General features: G+C 38.6%; 1 protein-coding gene across 1 annotated transcript in view; it reads left to right on the top strand.

Annotated features, from left to right (window-relative positions):
• The window catches only part of LOC108966646 (GATA zinc finger domain-containing protein 7), a 149,269-nt gene that overhangs the window by 120,668 nt on the left and 13,444 nt on the right, over positions 1 to 15,157 (top strand). Inside the window, exon 4 of the mRNA XM_018929659.1 lies at positions 14,947 to 15,065. Within this exon, the coding sequence (XP_018785204.1) occupies positions 14,947 to 15,065 (119 nt within the window). The remainder of the gene's footprint in view (positions 1 to 14,946; positions 15,066 to 15,157) is intronic.

The raw sequence follows: 15,157 nt of genomic DNA on the forward strand, positions 1-15,157 counted from the left end.
TTTTTTTTTTTTATGAAATGGCAGCTCTTGATTCTCTTCAGGTTTGTCCCGAATGCGGTAATTTGGCTTGCTAAATGTCAGATCTTCTTGCAACTTTTCAAGAGTCCTTCTTCTTCTTCAAATGTCGAGCGGCTTCATTTCTTATACAAGCTGTATTTTGTATGCTTTTAGTTTGAGATCTCGAAGTAGAATGCTCCAAGTCGTTCCATACGTCAGTACGAGGTGCTACGAACGGCGCCGAATCGACTCTAAATGGACTTCGTGTACACCCTTTGCTAAGGCTGCTATATTTTCTTCACATCCTGCTGGTCTGTGGTCTATTTGGTCGAGTTTTATCCACTAATGAATGCTGGATCTCAAGATGGATGATGGTGTTGTGAATAGTACGCTCAGTAGGCCGATTATGTTGTCCATAAGTTGAGCGAAGCGCGAAAGTCATTCTTTACAGAACGTGAATTTTCGTAATAAAGTTGAACGATTTGTAAGCGTTGTTAAGACGTAAGTCTCGCCATGATGAAATACCAAACAATACTGAACAAAAATAATATGACAGCTTGACACCATTCACACGTGATCTGTCAAAAGAAGGTCATTGAAAAAAGTAGCTCTGCTTGGGTCACCGGTTAGTACTCAATTATACGGTTGAGTTTTTGTAATTGAAGTCCATTAAAAGTTTTGTTGAGCAATTGGCACCAAAACATATATAAAAGTAATTATGTTATACAAAAAGTATACTTAGAAATTAATAAATAAAATGCTTAATAGATGCGGATTAACACCGCAATCCAGCAGTTTGACGGAAAAAATGCATAAATACAGAGTCGCTAAAGCATGCCATATAATTATGCAAAAATCTCAAACATTTAATTTGATGTGTGTGCTTTTCAAGGCTTAGTCCCCACCGTCCAGTGCCTAGTATGTATATAAATCACATCGTTAAATTTTAAGAGCCAATTCATTGTTTCGTTTTTGTGTTTTCTTTGTGTGTTATTTTTTTCGAAACGGAACACAATAACACTCCCACACAGATTACGGGGTGTTTAAAAAGTCTTAAAACATATCGCTGACGCTTAAAAAGTCATTTGTGGTTTTTGTGTTTCAGATAATTTCTTATTATTATGCAGTTGTAATTTTTATGAGTTTTCCAACGGCCCACAACAAATGTAGGAAACTACAAAAACACGCTATTAAACTTAAAACTAATAACAACTTATACAAAAACACAAAAAAAAAAATAAGATACAGCAACAAGCAACAAAATATATTGCCGAACGCAGCAATAAAACTGTTGTGTGGTCTTTCCCCGAAATGTTGCAATAGATGTGGCGCGTCGATGACGGAACTCGAGTGCTAGAGACTGACGTTGCCGCTTCTACCCCAGCAATAGCGCTCATCTCGATTTATAACACCACTAATTTTGTGAAATAATTTTATTACACATAAATTTCGCTGCTGCATTTGCATACGCACGCCTTCTACCGCACGTTCTGCGCAATGTGTGTGGGTTTTCGAACGAGTGCAATCTGAACAATTTTATAAAATCTGAAAACAAATCAATCACGCTTGTAATTTGTCACTCTCTAAGTCCACATATTCGACTCTTTTCGCGCTCCGACACATTCCAGACCTCACAAATTAATTTTTTTTTTGGTATGTTCGTGTGCCACTTTTCCGCTCCCCTTTCTATAAAGTGAAAGAATTCCGTCACTCGGTACGACTACTTGTTGCCAATGGCTGGGATCACACGATTTTTCAAAACTATTTAATGTGTCATTAATTKAAGTGAAAATAGACTCTACAAACGTTTATTTGTCGCTTCGAAAATTATGCTCTGACAGCTGTACGGCCACCTTTATGGGCGCACCATTKTGGCGGAATTAGGTGAGACATGAAAGACAGCTAGAAAATTAGTTTAATGAGAGGGGAAATGCTGCAGAGAATTTTTGTTTTGGAGCGCACAAGAATTGATAAATTATTTGGAGTTTAATACGGTGCGACAAGTACGAACCGACTTGAATGCTAAATTAGGCAGATTACTTTAAGTTTGTAGTCCTTTTATTCCTCAGTAGAATGTGTGAGATTTAATGGTTTATAATGGAGTCAATATCATGCCGACTTCTTGAGGGATATTGTAAATTTGTATAGTGAGAGTAAGGTCCACGCTAATCTGTCACAAATACTTTGTTTTAATACCATCCTTATAAAGATCCAAAATGATTCACGTATACTTTAAAAACTCTATTTTCGACAAGATATCCTTAACTGTAGAGTTTGGCATTTAAATAGTTTGGAAAAGTGTTGAACTAAGGTTGCAAGACCTGTTGTAGGGCTGAAGCTATGGAACCCTCGGGAAGTACATCTTAAAATATCTTCCCATGAGAGTTTCAATCGGAAAGTGCTAAATGTAAAGGTTTACGGATTTGATTTTACTGGATATGAACAGTGGTCATGATTTTTGCGAATGGATCAAAGCTTGCAGGGAGGATTAGTCGAGCAGTGCGTTATCGGAAACCTGAATTAGCTGCAATTTTATGCTTCCAGCTCGATTGCTCTGGAGTGCAGTCTACTTCAAAGTCATCACTTCTACTCCGATAATAAGGCGGCGATATTAGCCTTGAGGTTGCCGCTGAAAACTAGATACTGATGAGTTTTCTGGGACCGATATTTCAGTCTCAACGGAAACGGGTAGGAGCTCCGTTAGCTTCTTGTGGTTAAATACTGGACTATTAAGTTTTGTCAACTACCAGCAGCTGCACAGTCTCAAGGTCCTTCTGGTTCGTATGTAGTTTAGCGAACTCTTCGCTCTCAGTTGTTTCGAAGTGGCTTTAGCTGTAATTTGACTTTAACCGTTATATACATATACCGGAAGCTCACTAGAAATCATTATTTTTTTCCAATGAAATCGAAAGTTCATTGACTTCTAAAGCAAATAAGTAACGGTAAAACTAATGTATAAATTAAATAATGAACTCTCGCTTTYCCCTCATTCAATGCGAACGTTGAAAACGTTGTGGCAAGTCATGTTGTACATAATTTCATTCCAAACTCTTCACCACACAACGGTTTGCGAAATTGTCCTAATAGAAAATTAATTAAAACCTACTCCACCAACAATTAACGGTTTATTTACATTTTGAAATTTATATGCGTAGTCACGTTGGAGTGTAAAATCAATAAACAAAATTGCCTTTTATTGCCTCCACTGGCTGCATGCTGCTACAGATGGCAGTTGGTGCAACGGCATCATCTCCGACAACAACAACAATTAGCACAACAGCAATCAAACGCCATACAGGCAATGTTTAAGCAAATTCAATCATTCATCCCTCACATGGCATCCACACCGACTGACTGCTTGCAACTGTTGCAAATGCATTTAATTAATCACAAGCCAACGAAACCTCATCGCCGGGCTGCTGAGGGGACTAATGGGTTTCCGTGTACATTTTGGCTTGGCCAATTGTTTCAATTTCAATTTCGATTTCATATTCGATTTTCGTATGTAGCRTTGGTGTGTGCTTGTGGCTTTGCATTGCATGTGGGTGGAGCTGCAACAGTGCTTGCAGCCGTCTGTGCCTCCGTGACAGCAGTCTGTGTTTATCTTGATAATGAACTGCTGGTGTTATTTTATGTTTTTCGTATGTAACTTCGATTTGCTGATTAATTTATTGCACTCACGATAACACTTAATATACAATGGGAACAACAACAACTACAGCAACCACAAATATTTACCACTATAAAAACAGCTGCAACATTGTTGYGAGTTAATATGAGCAGTTAAATGTGTTTTTATGGACTTTTAATGAAGTCGCTGGGTAATTATTTCAAAGGCATTAAAATCGTGGACATTTTATTTGTTTATTTCATTTCAGTATGCACTAAGTAGCGTAATTAGTTATGGCACTTAAATTCAATATATTTTAATTCAGTGTAGAAGCGTTGCATTTGGGCATGTGAATTAGCTGCAGTTCTGCATTCCAACGYCTCTATATATACAGCGACTAAAATTCGTACAAACGAGACAAAAAGTATGCAAACTAGTAAAACTTTCCCGTAGGATTTCCAGGTAGGATTTTCTGGTGTTGTAGTCAAGGGATGTAGGGGTCAAATCACCACCATTTACTAAAGTGACAAAAAAAGCTGTACGTGAAAAACAGTTTCTGTACTCAAATTCGTAACCAGAACAACTCAAATATCCCACAGCCCTCTTAGCACATCAGTCRCACATTTTTCCTTCAAATATCTTGAGTATTGTTATCAAAGGCACAGTGGCGAACCCTTAAGGCTCATCATCCTCATTTGATGATCTTCCTCTGGAGCATAGCCTCACTAGAAATATTTCCACCAGGTCCATTTTTTGCAAGCATATTTAGTTCGCTCCAGGGTTTTCAGCATTCATCGATTTTGTATATGTTTTCTAAGGATCCCCTCTACACAGTCTTGTGGCAACCTAACTGTTGACTGCATGTAGGAGTTCCAATCCAAAACTTGTCGCCAAACTGCTGTGGCTTCTAACCTGTCTCCATTTTCACAGCCTTTTCAGCAGGGCGGTCGATCATAGCCAAAGATGCCTACGGCTTTGTAGCCAGCTTAAAACTATTTGGCTCACCATGTATTAACTAGAGATTTCCCGAATTTGTAGTACATGTTCAACATAAGAGGCTATTTGCTGTCAGCTTTGTTCGCCAATTATCATTTTTTAAACTATTATTAATTTTAATTTATATTAATTTTCTGTAATGAGTTGTTCAAGCTTATTTCCTAATGTTCTCGGTGCATTTCTCCATCGGCGGCTATTACCAAAGATATGTTTTGCATTATCAAATGATTCATCTCTGTAAATACATGCAGGACTTTCTGCTTTTCCCATGTTGTGCAGGGATTTTCGGAAAAACTTGTGATCGGAAAGCATCTGTGCTAAGTATAAGTTCACCTCGCCATGTTAGCTAGTACAGTACCGATCAGAGTGAGAGTCATGCTGTATACTTGAGCTCCTATGGACCGTGGAGGTCCTCTCTTGCCCACTCGGGTCGAATGTCGGCGCAGTGCACGATCTAGGTGCAGATTGCACAGCCATAGAGGCTAAGGCTTCAGTAGTGTGTTTACAGCAAGGCCTGAGCAGGCCTTAAAATGGTTCCATTCATTGCAGGTAATACATTTGACCGAGGTGGAATCTAGATGGAGCTTTTTGGCGCAAACGCAGCAGGAGAATTCCTCCGAGCCCGGGTTGKACTCAATGTCTGGYCGTGAGGATACSGAGTAACCCTACTKCAAGGGGYTYTAGTGACGACAAGACTTRCCGATCTAAACTGCGATAGATYGCCGTAGTAATAGYCCTTGGCGGGAGAAAATTCGGRTCAATTCCGGTGCGTAGAACCGACTGTTGTGAGAATTACTTAACATATCTAAAATATGTCCAACGTGCAATGAGTCTCCACATGACAATGGCCACCTCTTTGCAAGCCCCACTAACCCTACTCATCTAACACTCTCTTATTGGTTTAGATACCCGTTATAACAACAACAACTTATAGTGCGGTACGCTAAGGCGACTCTCAGGGCTGCCGTTCTCTGAACCCAAGCGAKCACTTTCGGTCTGTATTTCACATCTAATGTACCAGAACTTTTTTTCTACCGTTATAGAGCGATTTTGACCAGTCATGCCAGTTTTTTCGCCTGCTTACACTTCGCATTCAACAAAGCGCAACTACTTAACCTAAGCGAAGCTGTAAACTTTTTATTGCATTTTTTCATACACTTGCGTTGCATGCGTGYTCACCGCGCCGCACACACTTGGAAGTGCAACAAAGCGCTGGCAAATTTTCACACTCATAAATTCTTGAACTGTCCATACGCAGGAGGCAATAAAGGTCATTGGGCCCATTAAGAATCGACTGTTAATTAAATCATTAACTTCGACGCATATGCACATRCATACACACATACAGATGTCAGATGTGTTGTTGCGGTCAATGGCGAAGGCTAACTGCCGGCTGTGAACTGCGGACTCACTTTAGACTTTGCATTGACCACTGTCCGCGCAGCATTGAAGGCGGAATGCGCGCGCAGCGGCTGAGTGGGAGATCGTCGCGACGAAACCTTGTCACTGGACCGCTGGCAGCTGTAGATTTATGACTGTACACACACATACATATGTCTCTGCGTTCATATGTGAGATAACTTCGCAAATTGCCCATAATGTGGCGTCAACTGATCGTGAGTGCATAACGGCGGTGTGAAAAAGTATTAAAGCGTCGCTAAAACTGTGCGGCGCGAGGAAGCTGAAGCAGAATATGCAAAAGGAAGACGAAGAAAGTGGAAGKAATTGAACGAAGCACAGAGAATCGTGCTGAAAAGTGTCAGTGAAGAGTTGCGAGTGTCAGTATTTGTGAAAATCGAGGTGATATAGCAGCACTGTGTTGCACTTGTGCGCTGAGCAATAGTTCAACTATGCGCCAAATGAAATGGCGCTAATTGTGCCGGCAGAATGTGGCTCATCGGCGAACGAAGGTGAAGCACAGCAGTGATGCAGCGGCTACAGATGAGTAACTAGAACCAGAATGTGGCGTGTGTAAATGATGCACCGCTATACATTGACGCAGTGATAAATGCAAGTGCGATTCGTGCCAATTCAATTAGCGCATGCGCGCAGTTCAACGGGAAAATAATTATAGCAAGCAAATGGAAAATATTGTTGCGGCGACGCGGACGTTGAGAACAAAAGGGCCGAGTGGAGTTGGAGCTAGTGATATTGGTACTAGCCGCATAGGTTTGGATGCTGCCACACACATATTTATATACTGGTATGCGTATGTATGTAAGCACATGCTGTTTGTTGCATAAATCTGTAGGCGCAAAGGAAAAATTAATAATTTCTTAACGCCATTAAAAAAGTCTCAACTTCCAAATGAATTCCTGGAAACGTGACAAAACAACAAATTGCGGCAGCGTAGCGAACTTGCAACGCAAAGGAGTGATTGCCAACTTACACTGCATAATTGCATGTGTATGCATGCAAAACTATGTGGCATGTAAGTCGACTAGCATTGCAGTCTGCTGCAGTCTACGGCGCAGTGGCAGTTTTGCCGTTCATTTGCGACAGTTTTACGCCGCGCTTGTAGCAAGCACTATTCGTGCGCTTTGTTTTCGTTTTTTTCCTTACACGATTGCTGCCTCGCAAACGTTATTTAATGCGCACGCTTCTAAGTAGACGCCTCTGCACGCCTAAAAGTGTGCTAAATTTCCAGGAATGCGTTGAGCAGCGAAGTTGCGCATATTTGCGGTCACTTTACTCATTCACTGTTCCATGCTTACATGCACAAATCAACGCAGTTATTTTTCTTCGACATTCTTAATGCATGCAAAATCGTTAAGTCTACCAGACTTTCCTGGAATAGCGCAAACCAGCAGCTCGTTGCACTTGCGCGCGATAAACAAAGTCAGCGACATTCCTCCACTTATTGACTAGGTGTAGAATGTCAAAAGTCTATAGCTAAATAAAAAGAAAAAGAAARCATTTAAAGACTTCGCCGTTAGCGCATTAATTATGACATTATTAATGCCAGTTTTGCATAAATCGCACTTAAAGCGCTGTCTGTCTCACGCGCCTCATAAACTTCAAGAAATCGCGGAAATTTTCAAATGCAATCGTCAATTTTTCACTTTCAATGCAGCGTGACGCGTTAAACGGCAGCGAATCGCCTGTCATACGATAAATCATACTTGAGATGTTTATGTGTGTGTGTCAAAACTCAAATTATTTGATAAATTTATGCGAATGCATTTACGGGTGGAGATACTGGTGGCTCAATTAAAGAAATGGAAAATTGAGTGAAAAACGTGCAAAAAATTAACTATACTAGGGTGGTTCGAAATTTTATTTTCTAAAAATTTTTTTTCAAGAAACCAAAAAATAATAAATAAATAATAAAATTAAAAAAAAAATTATATACTAGGGTGGGTCAAATTTTTTTCTCAAAATTTTTTTTTTCACAAAAAAACCGAAAATAATAAAAAAATTGAAAGGAAATAAAAAATTAAGCATACGTGGCAAGCATGTTTCCTACAAGACYTAGAATTTTCTGATTTAAAATAGTTTTTTTTCCGGTGAATTAAAAAATTCGATTCATATTTTTTAGAAAAAAAAATCAATTTTAACCAATAACAAAAAGGATAATAGAAAGCCTTTAGGCGGAGGACCATGCGGTAAATTTAAGAGCTTATACTTAGTCCACTTTTCTTAAATATCTCTATCAAACAATTTTTCAGAGTACCAAGTGAAAAAACAAGCATTCGCTTTTTTTAAGCCACATTAAAAACATACATCTCAACTGATCACCCTTTTCGCAAGAAACGGCGTTATGAAGAGCGTAAACTTTACAATGAAATTTAAAGTGTAGACCTAATCTGAGTGTCGCAGTATAAAGAAATAGCCATCAATGAGCTGGCCGACGAACTAGCCCGCTCTCCGTCTGCGTTCATGAGTCTGAGTCAGAACCATGCGCTGCGGTGGGGTCCCACACTATAAAGAAACTGCTCCGTACGGAGGAGAGAGTGGAAGAGAACAGCACTGGCAGCTGGCAGCAGGAATACGCCACTCCAAGGTTCCACCTACATGTCCTCAGTCGCGGCCAGCAAGCTATTGGAATTATTCAAAATGCTGGATCTTTGTCACCATATCTAATATAGGAGAGGACTCAATAGGCCATAGGTTGCAGTGTAAAGCCTCAAATTTCTATATAGCTATGTCTACCACTAGGATGTATGTATATAAATATATATAAATATAATATATATAGGCTTTGTGCCCACTATTAAGAAGATGGTTTCCGATCTGGGTTAAAAGTCTCTAAAAAATATAATTAAAATAGTGTCCTTCTTGTTTATTCCAAGGCAATGTAAGATTAATAGTATGTGGACAAAAAAATAGTAAGTTAGAAATTTGAGACCTTACTGGCATTGTTGGAATATCGGAAGAATAAGTGAAAACCATTTTGAAAGATCATTTGGGCCTAAGAAAAGTGAAATCACGTTTGGTTCTCAACTCACTAAATTTTTTCGAAAAACAGCGTTGCGTTAACGTCTATGAAGCAATGCTTTCCGACTACCAGGGCCCGGAATCGTGACTAAGGTGAGACAAAGTCGAAAAAAGTACGTAAAGCAGGTCAAAAATCAAGGTTGTTGACAGTTTTCTTCGATGATCGAGGTGCCGTGCATTCTGAATTTCTTCCGACTAGCCAAACTGTTAAGAAGGAATATGATTTGAGTGCTGTGCGTCGTTTGCGTGAAGCTATTCGTAAAACGATGCCAGAATTATGAGCCAACAACTCTTGGTTTTTGCATCAAGATAATTTACCATCATGTACTGCATTGATTCTTCGTCAGTTTTTTTGCTAAATTTTCAAGCAATATCGTTCCCCAACCACCATATTAGACTGACTTAGCTCCGTGTGGCTTTTGGCTATGCAGCAAGTTCAAACGACTGCTCCGGGAAAACCGTTTTGAGTCAATTGAAGACATTAAACGTGAATCGCTACACACATTGAAGGCTTTGAAGGACTGTAATAACTGTTTTGAGGATTCGAAAAATCTTTGGCATAAGTGTATTGGGGACAAGGGTGATTACTTTGGGGGGGACGACATAGATTTTGGAGTATAAATTAGGAATTTTTAAATTATAAATAGTTTACCTATAACTACAAATTTTGTATTTTCTCCATAAGAAACTGTACTATTAAATGTAAAAATTGACAGCTCTTTAAGCAGCAAGCGCTGCGCTTTCAAAAGCCGCAAACTGCGTGCAATGCCAAGCTGAAATGAAACAGTTACAAGCGTGCGTGGCTTTATTTGAATTGTCTTTTTTTTTTTTTTTTTTTTTTTTTNTTTTTTTTTTTTTTTTTTTTTTTTGAAGATTTTTGGCCAAACTCATGTGGTGGTTCATTGGACGGACAAAAGCACTGTCAATAATGCGTCTATTTGACGCGCCACATTTAATTTGCTTTCCTTGTTTACAGCAACAGCAAACACTTGAAGGCAAACAACTCGAAATTTTGCGCATAGCAAACGCCCAGCTGACAGCGTTGCCAAGCACAGCACACAACCATAACTGTGCGCGGCTACGAGTGCATAATAATTTAGTGTTGGGCCGTCAAACGGCGTGTAAATAGCTGCGTTTGCACTTAATTAATAAAACATTTGCCACTTTTTCGCTACYCCGCCAAGGGGGGAGGGGCGCCGACGCAGCGGCGAAAGAAGTAGTAAATATGCAGGTGGCCAGACAGACGCCTCACATTGCACGCATGCGTGTGTGTATGCACTTGCGGCGTATGAATTTGAGCGACTGCACTGTATTTATGACACTTGTTGMAACATGGCATGCATAGCAAAACGCGCCTAGGGTGTGTGTGTGTGCGTGCAAAGTGCGTGCTTTTATTTTCAACTTAATTTGCATGTTTTTTACTGCCGCAATTTGCTTATTTCATATTTTTGATTATATTTACCAACACTTTTCGACTTCATTTGATTTGCATGCAACAATTTTGTTGCAAATATGCATTTGCGGCCAAGTCGCGTGCGTAAGTGACTTTTATATTTATTTTAGAAATATTATTATGCAGTTGTGTTTTTTTTTATATTCATTTTTATTGGTATTTGCATGGTTATGCGCCTTCTGCCGGTGTATTGTAGGCGCGCAGCGTGTTTACTTGCAACTTTTTCATTTATATGCATCAAGTTGATATGCATTTGTTTCTATGCACGCAATTAGTTTGCATGCTCACCGAAAGTATCTCCGCAATACGCACAAATGTCAACACATTGATTTACACGGATCGGTTTACATGGCGGCGGGTGCGTTGCAACATGCAGCAAGTCATTTGTGGCACGCTGTTGCATATGCTACAAGTGCAAAAATCACCATTAATATTTTGTTGTTGCTTTTGTTTTGTAGTGGTGACTATATAAATTAGCTGTTTGCTTGATAAATTGTTAGTTGCACGCTGTTAGACAACAACAAGCCTGCTTCGCGAAATTTAATTGAGTTATTTATTGCAATCAACGATGATTGCGTTATGAATTGAATATCTGTTTATGGATGCGGGTGAGTTTCACAGCGCAAAGATACACTGGAGACAAACATTTAAAAAACCAAATTTATGAATTTAGGTTAGGTTCGATTTTAGGTTAAGTCCGATGGTCACTATTAAGTTCTGATTCTCCATAAACTGACTTTATTTAACTTTACGATAGATGAGTGAGTGAAAAGATACACTGAAGGCAAATATTTTGAAAAAAAGCAATAATTTTAGGTTAGGTGTGATTTTAGGTCAAGTAAATCCGATCGTTACTGTTAAGTTCTCATATCTCAACCGTAAACTAACTTGTCTTCACTTTACGCTTCATAATAAAGAAATTCATTCCGGAAACGACACACAAACTCTGAAAGCGCGTTCGTGAAACACTGAGAGCATCCTGAACGCCTCTGAGGTGGCTTCGTTGTAGTCTTCACCCCAACTGCGTGTCTTTCAAAACGATGCAACTTTCAAGCTTTATATTACTCTACAACAATACGCCGTATATTGCCAAATTCTGTGTTATATGTCAATCAATTTCCAGTTATAGAAAATAGAAGCTCCTTAAGGCAGAAAATATAAATCTTACCAAACATCAGTTCATAAGTTTATAGCGCATAAGGGTATAGGCGTAATAAGTTTATAGGTGTAGTAAAAACTACTCAAATTGAAAAAAATGTGTTTGGTTATAAAATGGTGATATATTGGTTATACATTGGTTATATATTGCCTTTGTATTGGTTATATCTCGGTTATATCTCGGTTATATCTGAGAGGACAATTTTTTATTTATTTTTAATTATATCTGAGAGCGAAAGCTTGAATTTTACGATATTGCTTATATAATATAATAGGATCCAGTGAATCGTAAACAGTAAAAAACTTAATTTCAATTTTTTTGATAATTTCTTCATCTCACTTGACGATATATACTCTAATCTAAAAATCTGCTAACATTACTTTTACAAGAATTTCGCAAGAATTTTCCGCACTTCTGCCCACTATCTCAGTTCTTTTACGTAAGCAATTAAAATCATGCGGAAATTGCATGAATTTGGTAACGAAATCTAACTAGATTAGATTATTTTGTAACAAAAAGCAACAAAAACAGCAATTAATTATATTTAGAAAATCAATTAAATAATAGTATCTGAGCCATTGTGTTTCAGAAATCCCTTAAACAATGGCATATTTTTACTTGACACTTAAGAAATTCTAATCAGATTTAGCTGTCATGGCTGCTGATCGAGTAGCTGATACTTAATGACGTCCACACTTGGATAAAATACTGTACATTATCTGCACACTATTATTAACTCATGTAAAACGAAGAAAAAAATTGAAGTATGTAAACGAGTAAAAATACAAAAACAAATTTTATGAAAATTAAAAAAATATACAGAGTGTGTCAGCAACATACAGTGGTGTATTCTGATACATACACTTTTACTAAAAAGTTATTAATTAGTGATATAAATGCAAGTAGATTTTAGGTTTCGCAGAAAGCTTTTGAAGGCATTATGCAAACTGTTGCCTACATTCAGGCGCAGCTAAAACTAATTTAGCAAAGGCGCACACAACTTTTGTGAAAAATTATAAAAACTCAATGATTAAAAGGCGTATTTTAGGTTTGAAAAATTAAACCAATTTTATTTTTGAGCTCCAAAGACAGAAAAGATATTTTGTCAATAAAAAAAAAATATTTTGCTAAAAAAAAATAAATTTAAAAAATATATTTACTGCAGAATGTAAAAATTTCACAGCAGAGGTGTTGCTAGCAGCATTATATGCGCTTATTTGTATTTAGTTTCTGTTCGTGCCAACCGAGTGGGGTATTGAACTTCGCAACGTTTTGGTTCGACCGTAAAAGCCATTGGTAGGCGCACAAAACAAAAGCAATTCGTGTAAAAATCATACACATATATGAAAGCAAAACAAAAACCACAACAACAACATTATTAATAAATATCTACTCATAGTGGTATTATAGGAAGCAGAAAACCATCAAGAGCTCGCAGGCGCAAGAACACGAGAACCTTAACAGCAGCGGCCGCCAACAAGTGAGCCGGCGACCAGCGAACACACTCCAATAAGTGAAGCACTTGAAAAAACACTTGAGATAGATTGATAGGTGACTACCAGGTTCAATACACAGACCATCTATCCAACAAGCGAGCGCCTGCCTAGCAGTCAACCAAGCAACATTTCAAGCAGCGAAGCGCCAAAGCAAGCAGAACACTCACAAGTGTTGAACGCTCGCTGCCTGCGCTTTTGTTATTATTGTTTCAATTTGTATTTTGCTAACTTTTTTCTGCACATTTTTTATTGTAAAAATTTAGCATTTTGCGCCGAGATTTCACTGATGCTTCATTTTTTTCTGCTAATTTTTTTGTTGCTTGCTGGGCTGACTGTTGTTACATGACTGTTGTAGTATGTAGAGTACATGTGTAGCAGAACAAGAGCAACTTTCAAGATTGTTGCAAGTTCAGTGAGCTTCCAGGCATGCAACGAGTGCCGGCAGCCCTCAACTGTCAGAAACTTAGCTGCTGCTGTACGCTGTGCGCCACGTAGCGCTTGCCACATGAGCAATGTAAGAGGCGCCTATCGTAGAACGTCCGCTGCTCCGCCTGCCAGCGCCTGCTTTTGTCGACCACTACAGCGATCCCAATGTTGCTGGTGGTAATTAAATTTATGCGCGTTGCTCTAACTACAGTTGGCTTTTTATTTCATATTTTCCAACAATCAGTGAGCTCATATTTCAAAAGAAATTTACTCCACACATGAGACCGTGTGTGTGTGTGTGTTAGTGTATTGGAAAAATAGCAATACACCCTTTCGGTTGACGTTATTTATGTATGTTGCAAAGTCAACGATGGCGAAGGCGAAGTCGCTGGCATTATTATTGTTGCACGTTTGTGCATTTTTCAAGGCGTGCAAATTCCACTTGAGCGCCAAGTTGCTTGATGGCCTGTTGGCTGACGCACTGATTGACTTACTGACTGCTTTGGCGGCCAACATTGGTTGCTCGGCTTCTGCGGCCTCTTTGCTGTGGCCACAATCTACGCTGGCATGCGCTAGTGCAACAGCGCTTCAGTTAGCAGCGATGCGTCACATTTTAGGTGGAAACTCCTTGAAAGTGAAGTGATTCCATACACAAACTCTCGATGGTTGATACAACCTTTTTACGCCTTGCAGTTAAAGCTTTTGTTTGTTGCCTTGCCGCGGGGATCGCAGGTTGAAGTTATTCGCATCAAGTTCCAGTTTCTATATTGCTGGTGCTTATGTTTGTAGTAGCTATTTTCAGTAATATTTCTTGTTGGTGCGAGCGCTAAATCATACCTACACCCGCACATAACCACATTGCAGCTATTATATATGAGATTTAGCAACGCAATGGTAACAAGCTTCAGCTATCAGCTTCGGAAGACTTATCAAGCTGTATATAAATCCACTAAATACGACAAAACTCTGAACCCTGAGAACTCTAGAGCATAATAATTTGTATGATGGCCCATGAGCGGACCGACTCTCAATTTCTCTCGACCCAGCATGTTTAAATACTAATCGCGATCAAAAAGGAACGCTAGTCTGTAATATATATTTTTTTTATTAGAAACTGTTATAGATTTTTCTAACTTAACTTCATTCGGTAACAGCGCCATCTATCGGAGCTTTTTAATTTCCATAAATACATGTTTCCACTGTAATTCAAAATATTTTTTTATACTGAGTTTCAAAATGCCACATATTTTCCTTATATCTCTAAACTATGAAGTCCAACTCAGATTTCGTAATTAGTTTTAAGTATTTAWTCTTCAATTTAATATCCCTCCTATTTTTTATTAACAATAACTACTTGCCTTTCTATTTACAGAAAATATAACGATAGTCGGCCTCCCGGACTATGTGAACAACAATCTCAAAATAGCACTGTACGCAAAAGAAACACAACGGTATCTGTGTTTCAACGATCAGTGGAAACTAGTTGGAATGGTAAGTTTGTAGCTGAATTTTTAGGGAAATCTTATATACAAACAAAAATAAAAATTAATTTCAAGAACTTTGATCGGTCAGTTTGTATGGCA

This window comes from Bactrocera latifrons, unplaced genomic scaffold (assembly GCF_001853355.1).
Source record: "Bactrocera latifrons isolate USDA-ARS-PBARC rearing strain unplaced genomic scaffold, ASM185335v1 scaffold_168, whole genome shotgun sequence".
NCBI lineage: Eukaryota > Metazoa > Arthropoda > Insecta > Diptera > Tephritidae > Bactrocera > Bactrocera latifrons.